Here is an 18,506-nt window from a genome sequence, read left to right on the forward strand (position 1 = left end):
ACTGATGATCATCATTCTTCTATTTTTGAATATTGGTGCCAACAAATGTCACTTCCTAACTTCTTAGACCCTGATTCTTCTGGTTCTATTTTTGGCATTGATCTACATCTGTTTCTGGTCCTGGTTTAACAATGTTTAAGGGTATATTCACACCAGGAAAGTCTTTTGGCCTGCTTGTTTGGTCCGGACCAAAAGCAGACTTTATTTTTTTTGTTTGGTGTGGTTTGCTATTACTTTGAACGTTTTGCAAGTGAACCATTACTTATTAACGAAGCCACACAGATGACAATCAATGCTCCCTTTGGACAGAAATGATGGGCTGGGAAGCAGCAGACCTGAAAATTGAGGAAAACAGCAAGTGGCCCAGTTGGTAGCATTGTTGTCTTGCAGCATGGAGGTCCTGTGTTCGACTCCCAGCCAGGGTTTTCTGCATGGAGATTGCATGTTCTTCTTGCATGTTCTTCCTTTGCATGCATGGGTTCTCACCGGGTACTCCAGCTTCCTCCCACAGTCCAAAAACATGACTGTTAGGTTGATTGATCTTTCTACATTGCCCTTAGGTGTGAATGAGTTTGTGCATGGTTGTTTGTCCTGTGTGTGCCTGTGTTGCCCTGCGATGGACTGGCGACCTCTCCAGGGTGTACCCTGCCTCCCGCCCATAGATTGCTGGCACCAGCTTCCCCACGACCCACTATGGAAGAAGCGGTAGAAAACGATTGACTGACAGACTGTTACGTGCCGTCCCTCTGTTCCTCATATTTGTATTGTTATTACAGCTGCAATATTATTGTGAGTGTCAAGAGCAGCTCATTGAGCACAGTTTTGCAGCATTCTATTTATAATTTTGGAATCCGGTCAGAGAATGTGTGCTGCAAGCTGAAGGAGGTGACATGCTCTGCGTGCCCTGTTCACAACATGCCGGTAGCAGCATTGCTAAGCAACATACAGCTAAACAGTGATCAGGTATGATTTCAGTACAGCGTACACCTTTGCTACTGGCTACGGTGGCTTGTTAGGTCCAAAGAGACGTATGTTTTCTGTAGTGGGGTTGGATTGGGGCCAGTTTGTAATCAGATTATAAGTGAACTGCACCAGAGTCCATTTGGAAGTGGCAGGTGTGAATACACCCTAAGACAGTGGAGAGGCAGTATTAGAAGAAATTGGTTCTATGGACAGCTGTGCTGTATTCACACAATGAGTTGAGAAGTTGAGAAGTATCTGTAATTAATTATATGATCAATATGTGTGTCACATCGACACATTGCCAATCTATTTGAGCCATTTATATATATATATATATATATATATATATATTTATACACACACACATAATGGAAATAGAAACTATCTTTTTAAATGTACTGTTATGGATGTATGATTCTGTGGCCTTTTCTAATCATCTCTTTGCTGCCCTAAATAAGTATATCTGCCATTGTTGGTTATCTGCCGCACCGCTCACTGCTACAGCTTACACAACATAACTGTTGATTTCACATAAGACGCAACACATAGTCAAGGTAAATTGAGTGCGTAGTGTGTCCCAATTCTCCAGAGTCATCCGTAGAAGCCCACATATTAGCAGACTTCGCCAAAGTATATTACCCACAATTCACTGCTGCAGATGACGTTCTGAGCAAAAACCAATCACTACCGTCAATGTAACCAGCCATCAAATCAGAATAATAAGAACTGCGTAAACTTTACTTTTTTTTTTTTACTGGTTTTCCAGGCTCAACATTGTAAGATACCACTGGGTTCAGGGTGAGTCTGGGCAGTCAGTAGGCCAAAAGACTGAAGTTACCTTTCAAACAAACACTGGCGCGGCGAGAGTGTGGTGTATAAACCTCCTTGGAGCTTGGAACTTGGAGGTATCTAAACAAATGGCTACTAGGGAGGCCATATTTATTCTGAATTAACTCAAATGAAGATAAGCAAGAATACACAAATAAATCACTAATCTTTTTAATTCCCTGGCATGTCCAGACATTATAGCCTGTATCTGTCATACCTGGCTCAAAACCAGGATTTCCTTGAATGGGGGAGTGCAGAGTAGTCATTGACGATTTACCCTCTAACTTTCACACTGCAAACCAAGCTTTAACAGTATTGACAACAATGGGATTGTTGTTGCAAAGGGTCCTTACAAGTTTTATAGTCTTACAGGACAAAAGGCCAAGCAGTGAGCAACGAGTAGCTCTCAATTTACCGGTCGGTCTACGTTCCTACCCTCACCTATGGCCATGAACTTTGGATCATGACCGAAAGAACGAGATCCCGAATACAAGCGACTGAAATGAGCTTCCTCCGTAGGGTGGCCGGGCACTCCCTTAGAGATAGGGTGAGGAGCTCGGCCATCTGGGAGGGGCTCGGAGTAGAGCCGCTGCTCTTCCACATCAAGAGTAGCCAGTTGAGGTGGCTCGGGCATCTATACCGGATGCCTCCTGGACGCCTTCCTCGGGAGGTGTTCCGGGCACGTCCCACCGGGAGGAGGCCCAGGACACGGCCCAGGACACGCTGGAGGGACTATGTCTCTCGGCTGGCCTGGGAAAGCCTTGGGCTCCCCCCGGAGGAGTTGGAGGAGGTGTCTGGGGAGAGGGACGTCTGGACGTCTCTGCTGAGTCTGCTGCCCCCGCGACCCTGTCCCGGATAAAGCGGAAGATGACGAGTATGAGTATAATTTACAATCATAATTTGAGAAAAATTTATTTTTTAACCAAAAGTCTTTACGTACCCCTCGAAATCAGAGATGTCCTCTGGTGTTGTAATTGTGGCTCAAAGCCCTTGATAATTACAATTATTAAATTCTCAGTAATAATTGATTACTATTACTAGATGTCACTGTTTAATTAACCATTTCTCCAAAATGTGGGGAACTTTGACCTTATTTTGACAGACAAATCACTCTTGCTCAAAATAAACACAAACGCTTTCTCTACGTGAATATTTATTAAATCAACAGCCCTGATACACCTCACTATTCCGATTCAATAATCTTCACCTCATTAAGCATGCAAAGTTCTACAAAAAAAGGGGTAAAATAATGACTAAACAAGATAAAACTGCCTTGAGTGTGTATGAAAATCAAACCAGCAGTTATGGCAAAACAAGAGGAAATATGGTGCTGAACGGAGCTTTGGGAGCACAAGCAGTCATAAAACCCCCGAAGTTGTAAGCTCAGCGCACACAAAGGGTTATAAACATTTAGGTGGCAACCAGTGAAAACACGAGGGTGAAGACAAATAAAATGGTGAGTTTCTACCATGAGATTCTAGCAGACCAACTTTAAAATGATTCGGCTCTTAGGTGTTCGAACAATAACAGTGAGACACACACAGCTTTCAAAGCACAGCAGCTTTCAGAGTCCCACACCAATCAAAGTTTCAACAAAGCATGGCATGCACGTACAACTTAGAACACATTGGCTATAAGTGGCGATTCTAAATCGCCCTAAAATCCTACTCTATCCTGCCCAAGCTATTTCTAATAGAAATAAACAAAACGGGTTACTTGTTGCCTTCTGTGGAGAAGAGGGAAGAGAGAAGAGAGAGAAGGGGAGGAGTTGTCGCGCGTCCCCGATTAACTCGTCAGGAAAGCGGTCAAATCCCCGTCCTCTGGCCTCCTTTGGCGAAAGGGGAAAATATGACTTGACTGTAAGTAGTCGACTGGAACAAAAACAAGGATGGCAATTCCATCTCCTTTAAACCTCAGTGGGGTTTTGGTCACGTGTTGAATTCACATCTTTGATCGTTAAAGTGAAGTTTCTGGCCTTCCTATTCCAGGAACTTCTTTCATGAATTTTTCTTCTTGTTGGCCAACGGGGGAGTGTGAATGAAAGTCCACGTGGAATTTTTTCTCCAGAATGATGCGCTTCAGTTGCCAGATACTGGTCCGGTTTCCAGCGTGAAAAGCAATGGTGGGCGTCTCCGGTGCCCTTACATAGTCCACTGTGACATCAGAGCTGCGACGCAATTCCTGCTGGGAGTTGTGGTTGCAGCTGCAATTCCTGCTGGGAGTTGTGCTAGCAGCCTATCCTGGGGTACATAATGGCAGCTGACGCAGGAAGGCATAGTAGCACACATATGGTCCAACATTCAGCAACAAATTGTCCAACATCCATAAACAATGGTTTACATTATTTAATAACCTAATCATGGCTGTCAATAGGACATTTGGAAGATCAAACTGTTTCAACAATCTAAGGTTGCACCATAAAATATAAAACACATCCAACCAGATCCAACCAAAGAAAACAAAGGAGAAACACACAAAAAAAACACTAAACTTGGGAATCGACAAAGAAATAAGAGTTCAATTGGGGGAAGACCTCCCCCCCTTCTCAAGATGAACACACAACACTTAACAAAAGTGATACAAAGCGTAGTAGGGGACAGAGCAGGCGCCCTAAGTTAAATACCTAGGTTGCAAAATAATGATGCTGACACCCCCCCCCCCCGAACATAAACTAGTTTTTAGTACAAATAAAGTGGGTTATATATGAACATATTTCGACCCTTATAAAAAAACATCAAATAAATTTAACTCAAGTCTTGAGCAAGTCTTGAACAAGCTGGTTGTGTGAAATTGTAAAGTTGGCGATGGGAAGATTTTTTTTGTCCCACTGAACGACACCCGCAACCTCGCAGGGTAGAGCATGGAATACTATGCACCAATCTCTCTCAGACGCTTCTTAGCCTCCGCAAACTCCTTTGGCCTGTACAGCACCGCAACAATGAAGTCTTTATAGAACTAAATCTTAATGCCATTTATGGTGATGTCTCCTCCAGCTGCTCTTTGCCACACTGTCGCTATCACTCTTTGATTATCTGGAAACGAGTGGAATCTAACAATGACCGGGTGCAGCTGCTGGTCATCTCCAGGTTTGAGTGAGAGGGAGCGGTGTGCTCGCTCAAACCTGACCCTGTCATCTTTCACGTCCACCCCGAGAAAAATTGGTAGCCAATGTTCCAAAAAGTCTAAAGCATTCTCGCCATCTGTATTTTCTGGGATATTGAATATGCATACATTCTTTCGTCGCCCCCTGTTCTCCAAATCATCAGTGTGATCTGTAAGTGTCTTAACTTTCTCCTCCAGGGCTTGTAGTTTAGATGCAAAGGGCTTGTTAGCTGCTTCTAGCTGTACCACTCTGTCCTCTGCTTCGTCCAGGTGCTCATTAGCCCTCTTTAGCTTGTTTGTGTGCGAAATGACTGTCTTAGCCAGGGCATCCAGCTTCTCTCTGATTTTCAACATAATCCTATTTGTCATTACCTCAAGTGCTTTTGCAAGCCCAGGTTCCAACTCGAGGTAAGACAGATGTAAGACAGATACTGTTTTTCTCGTCACTTTGCAATGTTAAGCTAAGCTCATAGCCGAAGTGACGCTAGCCTGCTGGTCCAGCTAGGTGTTTTTGTGCTTAGTGTTGGGGATTGTCTTGTGTTTTTTAGTCCAGATCTGTTCCAAGGTCATAATATGGTTTCAGTATTTGCTAATGTGAGGAAAATGCCTCAGGAAATGTTGCTAAATATCTGGGTGCCCGCAAAGCTCCTACAAACATGTCTGTCCCCTAAGTCGCCATTACTGATTCCTATATTCTGTCTATTAAGCTAAAATGATCAAGATTAGATTAAGTTACTATCCTAACAAAGTGTGCGGATAATATTTTATAAATTGATCATGTCAGATGTGACTTCTTTGAGCTATTATTATTATTATTATTATTATTAGTTTTACTACTCTTTTTGTATGAAAATCTTCAGCTGGTCTACACTCTTTTATTTTTTTTTAGCTCTGACTGCTTTAGAATTTTTCTGTTGTTACTTTTTTCCTTCCAGACAAAACTTGGGGGGCAAGTCAGTGCATCACAAATATCCCAATTTGTGAACTAAAACCATTAACAGAGTAATTGACCCCAACCCTAATTACACTGTGACATGTTTTATCAAATCAAACAGCACAAAGATAAGTGACGGTGAACATCGTTTTGTTCCAATCCATTTCTATATTAAAGCTGAGTGAATGAAAGCCACTTCAGCTGCCAATGGAAGTGATTCTGTTCTCATACACAACTGAAACTTGGTCCTGAGAAAACAAAAGTTTATTGGGGTTAGAGTATTTGATTGATTGTCTGTTGCTAAAGAAGCACTATCATCAGTATAGTACTGCAACCATTTGATAAAAAAAACAAATTATACTTCTGGTCTGGAGACCTTTACTCAAAAGGACTAAAAGATTATAGAAATGTCTGGCTTTTTGGAAAATATACAGAACAAATGAGAGGTGACTGCACACTACTCATAATGTGTGCCTTTCTATTCATAACAAATTTGTTACTGTTGCTGAAACACAATTAAAACAGTGACCTGTGTAAGATACATTAACAGAAAATTGTTACATTCATGACATCGATGCTAAAGACGTGAGGACAGGGCCATGTGAGTGTTAAAGTAAGGCTTTCACAGATATGAAAATACCAACATTTCTGAGAATGTGTGTAGATTCATGGCAACTGTCTACTGATCTGCTTTGAGCTGACTTCCGCACTAATGGCCTTCTGTTTTGGTTTGCAGACGGACGCCGCACTGATGTACGATGCTGTGCACGTGGTGGCCGTGGCCGTGCAGCAATCTCAACAGATCACTGTCAGCTCACTGCAGTGCAACCGACACAAGCCCTGGCGCTTCGGGAACCGCTTCATGGCCCTCATCAAAGAGGTAGATAGTAGTCTTCATTCAGTCTCAGTCCTCAACATACACAGTACCTTCACACAGAAAACAGATCCTCTCAGAAAAGCAGACAAGGTTGGAATGTAAATCAGGATGAGCAAGTCAAGATGAAAAAATGAAACAAACTAAATAATTCCTTTGTGCTCATATGGAAACATATCAAATAATCAAAATTACCATACTTTCTAAAGAGGCAAAGGTCTTAAGTGACCTTCACCATGCGGTATTTACTGGTCTATAATGTCTGGTCCATGTGGTCCATATATGTGCGTGAAGTATTGAGATGCACCATGCCAGAACACAAAATGAGATGTATTGATGTGAGTCACAAAGTTTTTTTTCTCATTTAAAACTCATCTTCTTTCCAAAATGTCAATTATTTTCCTCTGCTTCTTTATCTTCCTCCCATTTGATGCTTGGAAGGAGGGATTCTTTGTTTTAGCATCATAGATACGGAGGCATTCACCAGCTTTATGTGTTGATTATTTGCAATTTAATGTTTTTAAACTGTGCAATACTAATATATATCCCAGCTTTTCCGCAGTTCTACAACAGACCTTAAGTGAATAACCACATAGTTTGTACTTTCAGTAGTTCATGCAGGATTTCTGAAAAAGTAAAACTGTCATGATTCATCTGGGTGTGAGCTTTGAATTTCTTGTTCTTTTCTCTGAATTTCTCTGTTTATGTTCTCCTGTTGCAGTTATTTCAGTTCGTTCATGGTAGATTAGGTTTTATATTCATTCATGTGATATTTCTGTTACCTGGACTTCTCTGTGTTCCACACTCAGCTGTGTTAATTAGCCTCTCTCCTTCAGTTGCCCTGCATTCTCTCTGCCACCAGCTGCTCCACATTTAATCTGATTAGTTCATCTTGTTCATTGGTCATTTCTCCACCCTGCCTCTGTAATTAAACCCTCTGGTTCTCATTATTTGCCACTGGATGCTGTTTGTCATGCCCAGACGGTTTGTCACTTGATCCATGTCCATTGTCTCCATTACCCTGTTTACTTCCTGCTCCATGTCCGCACAACAACATTGCGGCACACAGGGGTGCAGCGGCTTCTCGAGCTCCCGGGACTAAGCCTGTTGTTAAAACTTATGAGGTTATTTTTGGCACTAGTTTAGTGCTATATTCACGTGTGAAGTACAGGTCAATCGAACTGAAGATCATCTGAGACAGAGACACCAGAGCTGAAATCGGTCTGTCCATTCTCTGTGCCCTCATGTCCTCCTTGATCAAATCCACCATCTCTGTCCCTTTTTCTTTTCTGACCCCTTCCTGCTGGCTCACTGTCTTCCTTCTCCATCTGGTTGCCCACCGCTCCGCTTGGCCCTGGAGTGTCCTCAGGGATGGAGGCAATTAGGACAGGAGGTGTTGTGGAAGACCTCTGTCCCAACACCTCATCCATAAGGACAAACCAGGGCCAAGTAGTAGCAGTGGGCTTTTCACTGACTCCCTCTCCTGATACTTACAATCCTAAAGTTAGAAGGAAGAAAAGAGTTCACTAAACAGAGAAACCAATAAGACTTTGAGAAGGGGGCTCAGGACACAGCCTTGGTGTGCTCCAGTACTGAATGACAGAGTGAAGGAGTGATGAGCTCCTATTCTGACTGATTGCCACTGGTCTGTTAGAACCACTCGAGCAATATGAGATGCCGATGCGCGCGTTAGCTGAAAATAACTTATTTACTTCTTGTTTCTCTGACTTTTTACTACTTTGGTTTACCTGGAAATACAGAAAACAGGCACATAAGTCTGGCGTGCCTTATACTGCTGGCTGAGATGGTCTACTAAACACATGCACACATGCTTAGAAACAGCAACATGTCTGCCTCCATCACCCTCTCCGAACAAAAACACACACTTATCATCTCTGCACATTAATCAAACTGTATCATAGCATACTGGGAGGTTTCTGACGCCTGTCTCACAGAGGACCACATCACATTTACAGACACACAAATATGTTTGTCATGGCGAAATATGTTTTTCTTTTTTTTTTTCTTTACCTATGTATTTCATTCATTAAAAAAAAAACAATAAAGCAATCACCCTTAAAAGAGAGAAACAGAGTTATGAAGCAAAAAGAAGTATAAACTTATGATTTTTGCCCCTATTCACAAAAAATAAAAATAAATGAAAATAGGAATCACCAACTTAGATGTCCATCAGAAACACTAAAAAACACTAAAAACATCAAAAAAATATGCAGCTTCATATAACAGTAAAAATAGCTATTGACAACTTTCCACCATTTAGCTCACCTGGGAATACGGAAAAAAGGCACATTAGTCTGACATGCTTCACACTGCTGGTTACCATGGTTTACTAAACCTCAAATGCACACATACATAGGACCCAAAGCTGCCCTCAGTGCCTGTTTCAGCTGATCATAATTCCACCTCTGCCAGGATACTCGAGTTATCAACATGCATTTATATAGACAGTTTAAAATGAACACTGACGAACTTACCACTTATTACACAAACCAAAATATTCAAGTGGGGTAAGGGGGTCACACATCCTCTAGTCCATTGTAACTGGTCCCCCACTCGGAGGCAGATGTGTTCGAGGCAGAGGTTGAGCATCTTGGAGAATAGTCTGCAGGGTACAATGGTGTTGACTGCACTACTGTAGTCTACAAACAACAGGCAGGCATTTGATTTTGGCTGTTCCAAATGCAACAGGATGCATTGCACTTCGCTCTACCCAGTTGCACTTGGAACAGGGCGCTGCATTTCATCCTGTTCCAAATGCAACAGGGTGGAGTGAAATGCAATGCAGATGACGTCGTCTGTTAATCTGTTTATTCGGTAGGCAAATTGGTGAGGATCCAGAGTGTGTGGAAGAGTTTTTACAAGTGTTTCATAATTACCAGAGTCAGTGCCATTGGCCTAAAGGGTGACTGCCATCTGCTCGGGAACTGGAATGATGATGGATCTTTTCAGACAGTGAGGCACAACACACTGTGACAAAGATTGGTTGAAAATGTCAGGAAAAACTGCAGATAGTTCCGCTGCACAGTCCTTAAAGATCTGCCCAGGTACATCTTTGGGTCCAGCCTCTTTCTGGGTGTTAATCCTCTGGAGTGTGTGAATGACTTCTGCTAGTTTAAGGAGTAAAGTCTGGCTGTTGGTAAGAGGTGCTAGTCAAGTGGTTGGTGCCATCTAAGGTCTCTGCCTCATATTACAGCTAAAGAAGAGTTTCAGCTGCTATGCAAGAGAGTAGTTCACTGCTGGCAGCAGGCTGACGAGTAATGTGACGAATTGCATGTCGAGAGTCCAAGCTGTCAGAATGGTTTTCAATTCCTTGTCGATAGACGACTTTAGCCTCTTGATTCCCCTGTTTGAGGTTTGACCTGGCTGCTTTGTAGCGTGTGGCACCACCAGAACAAAGAAATCAGGGCAGCATTTTACAAGTACTGTTTTGACCAAGTACAGTTAGGCCCAGAAATATTTGGACAGTGACACAATCTTCATGATGTGGGCTCTGCATGCCGCATGATAGAGTTAGAAAGCTGATAAACACAGACAAGTGTAAAATAAGACACAAGTGAACCAAGGAAGTTTGACTTGCAAGGGTGAGACAGTCCTCTGCCAGAACTGCGACTTCCTTCTCACAAAGGGAGAAATACTTGCACCAGCCTTTTATTTAAAACTCACATCCCTACAAGTAAAAAGCGGGAATTGGTTCAGTCAATTCTTACAGAGATTTCAACCTAAAAGTGTAGTCATTCCCATATATGGTATAAGCTTGTCATGTCCAGGGAGTGATCCCCTCCAGACCACATTCCTTAACCTTCCACAAACCGTTTCACACTAAAAAAGCAATCATAGAAATCATCTTAACTACAGTAGAACTTCAGACATAAACATGATTTAAACTAAACAATGATAACTTATATACATTTTTCCAACACACCACTTTAGATTTAAAATGAAACAACTGTAACGGAGTTCAGGTGCCGACTTTAAGATGTAATTTGAGGGGTTGAACAATAATATATGATTAAACATGTAGGAATTGTAGCTATTTTTATACAAACGCTCTTCATTTCAGGGGCTCAAAAGTAATTAAATAAATAAACCTAACACTAAGTAAAATGTTACTTTTCAATATTTTGTTGAGAATCCTTTGCAGGCAATGACTGCTTGAAGTCTGGAACGCATGGACATCACCAAATGTTGGGTTTCCTCCTTTGTGATGCTTTGCCAGGCCTTTACTGCAGCTGTCTTCAGTTGTTGTTTGTTTGTGGGTCTTTCTGCCTTAAGTTTTGTCTTCAGCAAGTGAAATGCATGCTCGATTGGGTTGTCACAATTAAGTTTTAGATCATCAAACTAAATAATATCAGACAAAGACAACCTAAGTAAATACAAAAAACAGTTTTCAAATGATGATTTAATTTAATTTAATTAAAGGCAACAAGCTATCCAGACCTATATAATTCCTGTTGTTAAATTATACATTAGCTGTGATTAGTGCTGATTACAGCCTGAAATATCAAATGAAGAAATTACATGAACAAAGACGATCTGACAACAATCGCTAAAAGACCAAACAAGCCATACATTGTGCCCCCAACTAACAAAATTTAAAGAAACAAAGTCTTTGACATTTGTCTATCTGGAAAGAATCACAAATCTATTCCTAAGACTTTGGGACTTCCAGAACCACAGTAAAAGCCATTGGGCAAAAAATGCATCAATGGGAGAGCTCCAAGGCCAAAACCTTTTGGAAGGTGTGGGTCCAGCTAAATCCAGTGTAAAACTAACAGTATTTCAGAAAGCATCAAATGTACAGTCAATCAGGGTGGTGTTGCACTGATCTGGAGCTGTATGGCTTTAATTAATGGAAACATTAATTCTGCTATTTGTCAGAAAATCCTGTAGAAGAATGTCAAAGGATCAGTTTGTGACTTTAAGCTCAAGTACTCTTGCACTATGCACTGGGCCCAAAGCATTGGGAAGTCCACCTCTGTGTTGGAATAATTGTATATAGATTTATCTTATATTTTTCCTTTTTTATTACCTTTACTATTTGATCTTTATAACCTTTCATGTATGTGTGAGTAAGGATGTGATGAGTTGTTTGCAGGCAAGGATCAAAGGTGGAGCCGGGAAGGAAGCAGTCACAGTTGAGGATGTCATAAAGATGGTGGCTGATTGTGCTGAACAAAGGACACACAGATTTTAAGATGGTGGAGACTGTGGAAGTGTGCTGTTACAAGATAATAGTGTATATGACCTGTTTACGTTGCAGCTGTTTATCCCACCCTTTAGAGCAGCAACGTATATTGCAACTAGGGACCACCCTAAAGATAGTAAAAAGAGGATTCGGACAGATGTTTTTCAGAGCGGTAGGAGATTTGTAACTGAAGCACATCTCTGTCCGTTCTCCTCGCAGCGAGTAAGAAACTAATTATTTGTGTTTCTCTTCTTTTTGTGATGTTATAAGTATTTTAGGTTGTTTGAACCTGACACTCTGAATGGTCCACAAAAACCAAATGAACGTTTGGTGTGGCCTACTAAAAGTCTGTATTTACATCAAAATGACGTGTTTTGGACTGACCTTAAACAGGAAGTTAATGCTCGAAAGCTATCCAGTGTTGGTGAATTTAATGTAAAGAAGAGTAAGCAAAATATCACACAGAAATGCAAAAAAGTTGTTGTACACTACCACTGATTTCAGTTTTTGTCGCTGAGGGTGGCACAACAAGTTTCTAGATTTAGGCACAGTCATGTTGTCTCTTAGGACCATGTTGTTTTTAGCAGATTTTTTTTTCAATTGATGAATGAAATCATAATTTGCTGTCCCAGGTCTGACAAAAACAAACAGAAACAGAAGAGACATATAAGGGAGCAAATACTTTATTATGGCACTGTATTGTGTGCCTACCTTCATATACATTTTACAAGGTAAAGGAAAATGGAGCAATGACAGAAGCCAAAAATAATTATCTTAATGTGACATACAGCAAAATTTATTTTTTAGTAAGTAATACGGATTTTCAATCCTTTCCAGTGAAGTAATACATCCTCAGATATGCCACAGCACTTCTGTAAATGAAGTGGCACTCAGACACAGAGCCACCCACTGTAGTGTCATAAAGGTTTTGTGTAGATCACAAAAGAACTTCCAGGTCTGTTGCTCTCACTCTCTGATTCAAAGATGGGCTAAAAACACTGTGATGATTTGCCATGCCAGAGTAGAAGCCATCTCTGTTGCAAGTCCCTTTTATGCTACACTGTATTCCATCACAACTCTAAATATCTGTAAAGGTAGGGTAATTGCTTTCCCGCTGTCAAGACTGAGAGTCTCTTTCTCCACCCTGGAACAGAAAAGTCTGTATGCGCACAAACAAAAGGAAGACTGTTTCTTTCAAGGCTGACATCAAACCAATATGTGAAAGGAGAGATGCATATTTGATGTTGCTGGTTTGTTGTCTCCTCTGATGATCTGTGTCTTACTCCTTCTGTCTGCAGGCTCACTGGGATGGCTTAACAGGAAGAATCTCTTTTAACAGGACCAACGGCCTGAGAACAGACTTCGACCTCGATGTTATTAGTCTCAAAGAAGAGGGACTTGAGAAGGTTATGCTTTTTCTGATTTGTGTGTGTGTGTGTGTTTGTGTGTGTTCTTGTACTTGTTGCTGAGTGAGAACCATTTTTCGAATTTTTATTGCAAAGTCAGGACATTTTGACAAAGTGAGGACATTTTCCTGGTCCTCACTTTTCCAAATTCCGTTCTTGGGACAAGGGTTAGGTTTAGGACTAGGGTATGAATTGAGTTATGGTTAGCGTTAGGTATGAACTGATTAGGGTTAGAGTGTGTTTTAGGGTCAGGTTTAGGCACTAAAAATCAAGGAAAATGAATGGAAGTCAATGGAAGAAACTGAAAAGTTCTCATAAAGATAGTAAAACACAGTTGTGTTCATTTTGAAAAGACCTAACACACCATTATCCTCCAATATGTGTTTTGAAACCCTAGTCTTTCAGGTAAGGATGATGATCCTTGAGTTACTGTATACCAGTTTATGTGAAAATCTAGGGGAATAGGACTGTACGAATATTATTGAAATTGGAAATAATGAAATAGATTTGTTATTTACTTATTGTGAACCATTCAGAGTTACCTTCTTTATAACCAGACTTTCTTATTCGATAGACTATCCCTGCGAAACAGGTTGAGTTAATAAACATTTTAATTGGCTCAGTTAGCATACTGTCAAGTCAGCTGAAACTCTCATTTATTTATGAAAATGATTCCATGACTTTCCAAATTCTCTCTTTGCCTTAATGTACTTTACTAGTGTTTTCAAACCTTATGGAGTTCATAGCTAGATCTAAAGGCACTTATGATGTTTCAGGGATAACATGAGGGTTAGAAAGTTAGAGAAAGAATGCACCAAATCCATTATTCTCCCCAGTATTTTTTCTATTTATGTTTTCAAACATTTTGTCGCTTTCAGCCAATCCCCAACTGGATGCTTTCCATCCTAGCAGATTTCTCATGCAGCCCCGGAGAGTTGGGATCCAGCTACTTTCTGATGCTCAGTATTATTTCAAAATTAAGAAGGGTTAGGGTTAGGGTTTGATTTCTTTTCACTCTTTACATTTTAAAGCCATGAAGTAAGATAAAAGGATGGCATGACAAGACTCAAATTTAAATGGCAAATTATTTACAGTCAATTAGGCTTTATTAATTATAGATAAAATACAGATTAGGGACAATACAAAATGCTGTGCTAAGAACCAAATGATCTGCTGTTCCTGATTTAATAGGTGTAGAGTGTCTTGGTCCAATTAAAAGGTCATAATTAACAACCAGGACTTCTACTGACAGTAATTTTTAGAAAATATGTTCACAAATGTTTTTTTGCATTACAATAAAAAAAAACTTGGGGAGAGATCCTATGCACATCCAGAGCCTGTTGAACAGCAGATCACCAGCCCCCTCTCTGAGGGACCAGCACTGTGCTTCTCCTTGAGGTGGCTGTGTCTCAGGTGGCTTTAGTCTGTCCTGTAACTGGTGGGTTGCCGGTTCAAACCCCCTCTCTGACTGTCTTAGTTATGTCCTTGGGCAAGACACTTCACCCTCCTTGCCTGCTAATGGTGGCCTCACTCAGTCTGCCCCAGGGCAGCTGTGGCTACATTGTAACTTACCACTGTCAGTGTGTGAATGTGTGGGGTCCCTGGGGACTTGATAAAGCGCTATACAAGTTTAGACCATTTCATCCCTGAGACACCGTTTGGCTGTACAGAGCTATATGAGCAACTATTCTCTGTGATGAGGATAAACAAGACACCACACAGAGGCTCCTAATACGCTGCTGTAAAATATTTTAAGATTTACTTTCCTTTTCAGATAAAATGGCACAAATTTTGTTTTTACTGTTGTGGTGTTTTTGCATTTTTCCTGCAAGAACAAAGGTTTTTAGCACTATTAATGTTATTTATTTTGTATTTGGCTCAGCCCAAAATTATTCATACTTCTGGCAGTTGCAGATTTAAGGTTATTTGCATTCAACTAAAAGTCTGCTTCTGATAACATCTTTTTTTTTTTCCTTTTTAACAAAAGCTGACATTTAAAAAAATATATTTTTATCTTTCTCAGTAATCAGCATAAAATCTTTTTTAGGCATTACAGCTATCAAACGTGTTTTACTGACATGTTTGTGGCATTTCTCTACTGGTCTTTTGACTTTTATTTTTTGTAACTTCCTCCACAGACTCTAGAATCTCATTTGGTCTTTTTGAGTAGGTGTGAGTCAAATTGGGGCCTGGTTAATCTTACTCTTAATACTTAAGACTCTGTCTTGGATGTGTGCCACAGTGATTTATGTGCACTGGGTCTTGCTCTGGGTTGCTCTGATTGCTTTGAGGTTCACAAGTCATCTGCCATTAAGTGTTATTTGATGCCTCCTTCACCCATATGCTTCTACAGTATTGTTCAGTGATAACATTGCGTGGCTCTAGTCTCAAGCTATTACCCTGCCATTGAGATCAGTTTAGTGGAGAACATTTTGTTTATTTTTCTGGCTTCTGCTTCTCTAGTGTACCTCTTGAGTTGGGTAGCCTGAGCTATGAGGCGCTGCCTGGCAGCCTCTAAAACCTCTGGTATGGGTAGGTTGCTGTATTTTCTATGTCATCCTTTCTTTATTGCACTTTTCTGTTACTCTGACAACTCTGATAGCTGGTGTATTTACAGGGGTTGGACAATGAAACAGAAACAGCTGTCAGTTTAGTGTGGGAGGTTTCATGGTTAAATTGGACCAACCTGGTAGCCAGTCTTCATTGATTGCACATTGCACCAGTAAGAGCAGAGTGTGAAGGTTCAATTAGCAGGGTAAGAGCACAGTTTTGCTCAAAATATTGAAATGCACACAACATTATGGATGACATACCAGAGTTCAAAAGAGGACAAATTGTTGGTGCATGTCTTGCTGGCGCATCTGTGACCAAGACAGCAAGTCTTTGGGATGTATCAAGAGCCACGGTATCCAGGGTAATGTCAGCATACCACCAAGAAGGACGAACCACATCCAACAGGATTAACTGTGGACGCAAGAGGAAGCTGTCTGAAAGGGATGTTCGGGTGCTAACCTGGTGTTGTGGAATTTTCTTATCAAAGTGGGTAGAAGTTGACTCATAACAAGAGAAAATCCGGACTTTGTCTTATAAGTTTTATTCAAAGGCATTCAGCGTTTGAAGACCCTGACACTGAGGTTAGTCAGTGAAACAGAGCCCCGAACAGAAATCACAAACAGTATTTATACCAAAAATGAGGGTGTTATCTCAACTTCAAAGAGTTTTAGAAATATGGCCCCTAGACCCTCCCCGGGTCAGAGTTAACAAAGTTATTTATGAGGCCACCCATCTACCTTCCCTTGAAATATACACTTCAGGAAGTGTTAACCATAAAACTCTCCAGCATTTGAATTTAGAGTCCATCTGCTCTAAATAACAGAACACTAATAAAACACAGAGGTCAGAGGTGAGAGGTAGATGGAAGGTCACCTGTGGGTGATAAAAGACAGAATCAAATGAGAGAGGTGAAGGGAATATCAGAGCACTTTGAAAGAATTTTCCATTACACTGGATTGTATCCAAAAATCATAAAACCACGGCTGCCCAAATCACGGCAGAATTAAATGTGCACCTCAACTCTCCTGTTTCCACCAGAACTGTCCGTCGGGAGCTCCACAGGGTCAATATAGATGGCCGGGCTGCTATAGCCAAACCTTTGGTCACTCATGCCAATGACAAACGTCGGTTTCAATGGTGCAAGGAACGCAAATCTTGGGCTGTGGACAATGTGAAACATGTATTGTTCTCTGGTGAGTCCACCTTTACTGTTTTCCCCACATCCGGGAGAGTTACGGTGTGGAGAAGCCCCAAAGAAGCGTACCACCCAGACTGTTGCATGCCCAGAGTGAAGCATGGGGGTGGATCAGTGATGGTTTGGGCTGCCATATCATGGCATTCCTTTGGCCCAATACTTGTGCTAGATGGGCGCATCACTGCCAAGGACTACTGAACCATTCTTGAGGACCATGTGCATCCAATGGTTCAAACATTGTATCCTGAAGGCGGTGCCGTGTATCTGGATGACAATGCACCAATACACACAGCAAGACTGGTGAAAGATTGGTTTGATGAACATGAAAGTGAAGTTGGACATTGCCCATGGCCTGCTCAGTCACCAGATCTAAATATTATTGAGCCACTTTGGGGTGTTTTGGAGGAGCGAGTCAGAAAACGTTTTCCTCCACCAGTATCACGTAGTGACCTGGCCACTATCCTGCAAGAAGAATGGCTTAAAATCCCTCTGACCACTGTGCAGGACTTGTATATGTCATTCCCAAGACAAATTGACGCTGTATTGGCCGCAAAAGGAGGCCCTACACCATACTAATAAATTATTGTGGTCTAAAACCAGGTGTTTAAATTTCATTGTCCAACCCCTGTATCTCCTTGTTGCCTTGATGTCACTGTCCAGGATCCACATTTATGGGGGACATTGCTTTGTAAGACCAGTATGGTGTTCGATCCTGAAACCAAATATTTCAGGGATCATTGTTGCTGTGGCATAAACCAGCTAATTGGTCTCTGTGATGTAGATTTAGACCATAGTGCTTCATTTAGATCTATTTGTAGATCTTCGGAGAGTACTTTGTCACTTAGCTTGCACAATGCTGTAAGTCCAGTTTTAGTAAGAATCCTGAGTTCCCAGTCAGCTGGTCACCGGATGAGGCTTGCCCTACAAAACGTTTACGGCTGCTTCCAGATGATGCTAAGACTTGCTTTTATGGAGAACAATTTTCTGAAAAAGTCTACTCAGCAGTCAACTGCATGCTATGTAGAAACAGATCATAAGTGAAAATAAAACTAGCATGTTGCCATCAGTTGCTGCTTGGATTACAACCCAACAGACATCAGTTGCTACAAGCCATTCTATTATGCAATGTGATACCCTCTGGCACATTTTCCTGAATGTTCTAGTTCAAACCAAACACGCACAGATAAACAACACGTTGCTTAGTTAGGTTTAGATACCAAAACTGGCTGCACTTAGAAAAAGGGTTTTGGTAGCAAACGACTACCTTATTACCCTGCCCAGTTTGATGAAACGTTGAGCTTTTCACAGAGGCTCAGGTGTCTTCCACTCTTCAACAACTCTTAAATAACTCAGTAGAGTTGAATTCTATGTGTTTATATGCTGTAAACTTTTGCTTCCCTTTTTTTTCCTCCACCACATAACACAGGGTTAAGCCACTATTATTT

The 18,506-nt window shown here is 41.2% G+C and overlaps 1 protein-coding gene across 3 annotated transcripts in view; it reads left to right on the plus strand.

The window, feature by feature from the left end:
• Window positions 1-18,506, plus strand: part of grik2 (glutamate receptor, ionotropic, kainate 2) — a 559,972-nt gene that overhangs the window by 332,042 nt on the left and 209,424 nt on the right. For all 3 annotated transcript variants that reach the window (XM_047360663.1, XM_047360664.1, XM_047360665.1), the window contains 2 exons: window positions 6,564-6,707; window positions 13,206-13,313. In XM_047360663.1, the coding sequence (XP_047216619.1) occupies window positions 6,564-6,707; window positions 13,206-13,313 (252 nt within the window). The remainder of the gene's footprint in view (window positions 1-6,563; window positions 6,708-13,205; window positions 13,314-18,506) is intronic.

This window comes from Girardinichthys multiradiatus, chromosome 3, assembly GCF_021462225.1.
Source record: "Girardinichthys multiradiatus isolate DD_20200921_A chromosome 3, DD_fGirMul_XY1, whole genome shotgun sequence".
Lineage (NCBI taxonomy): Eukaryota > Metazoa > Chordata > Actinopteri > Cyprinodontiformes > Goodeidae > Girardinichthys > Girardinichthys multiradiatus.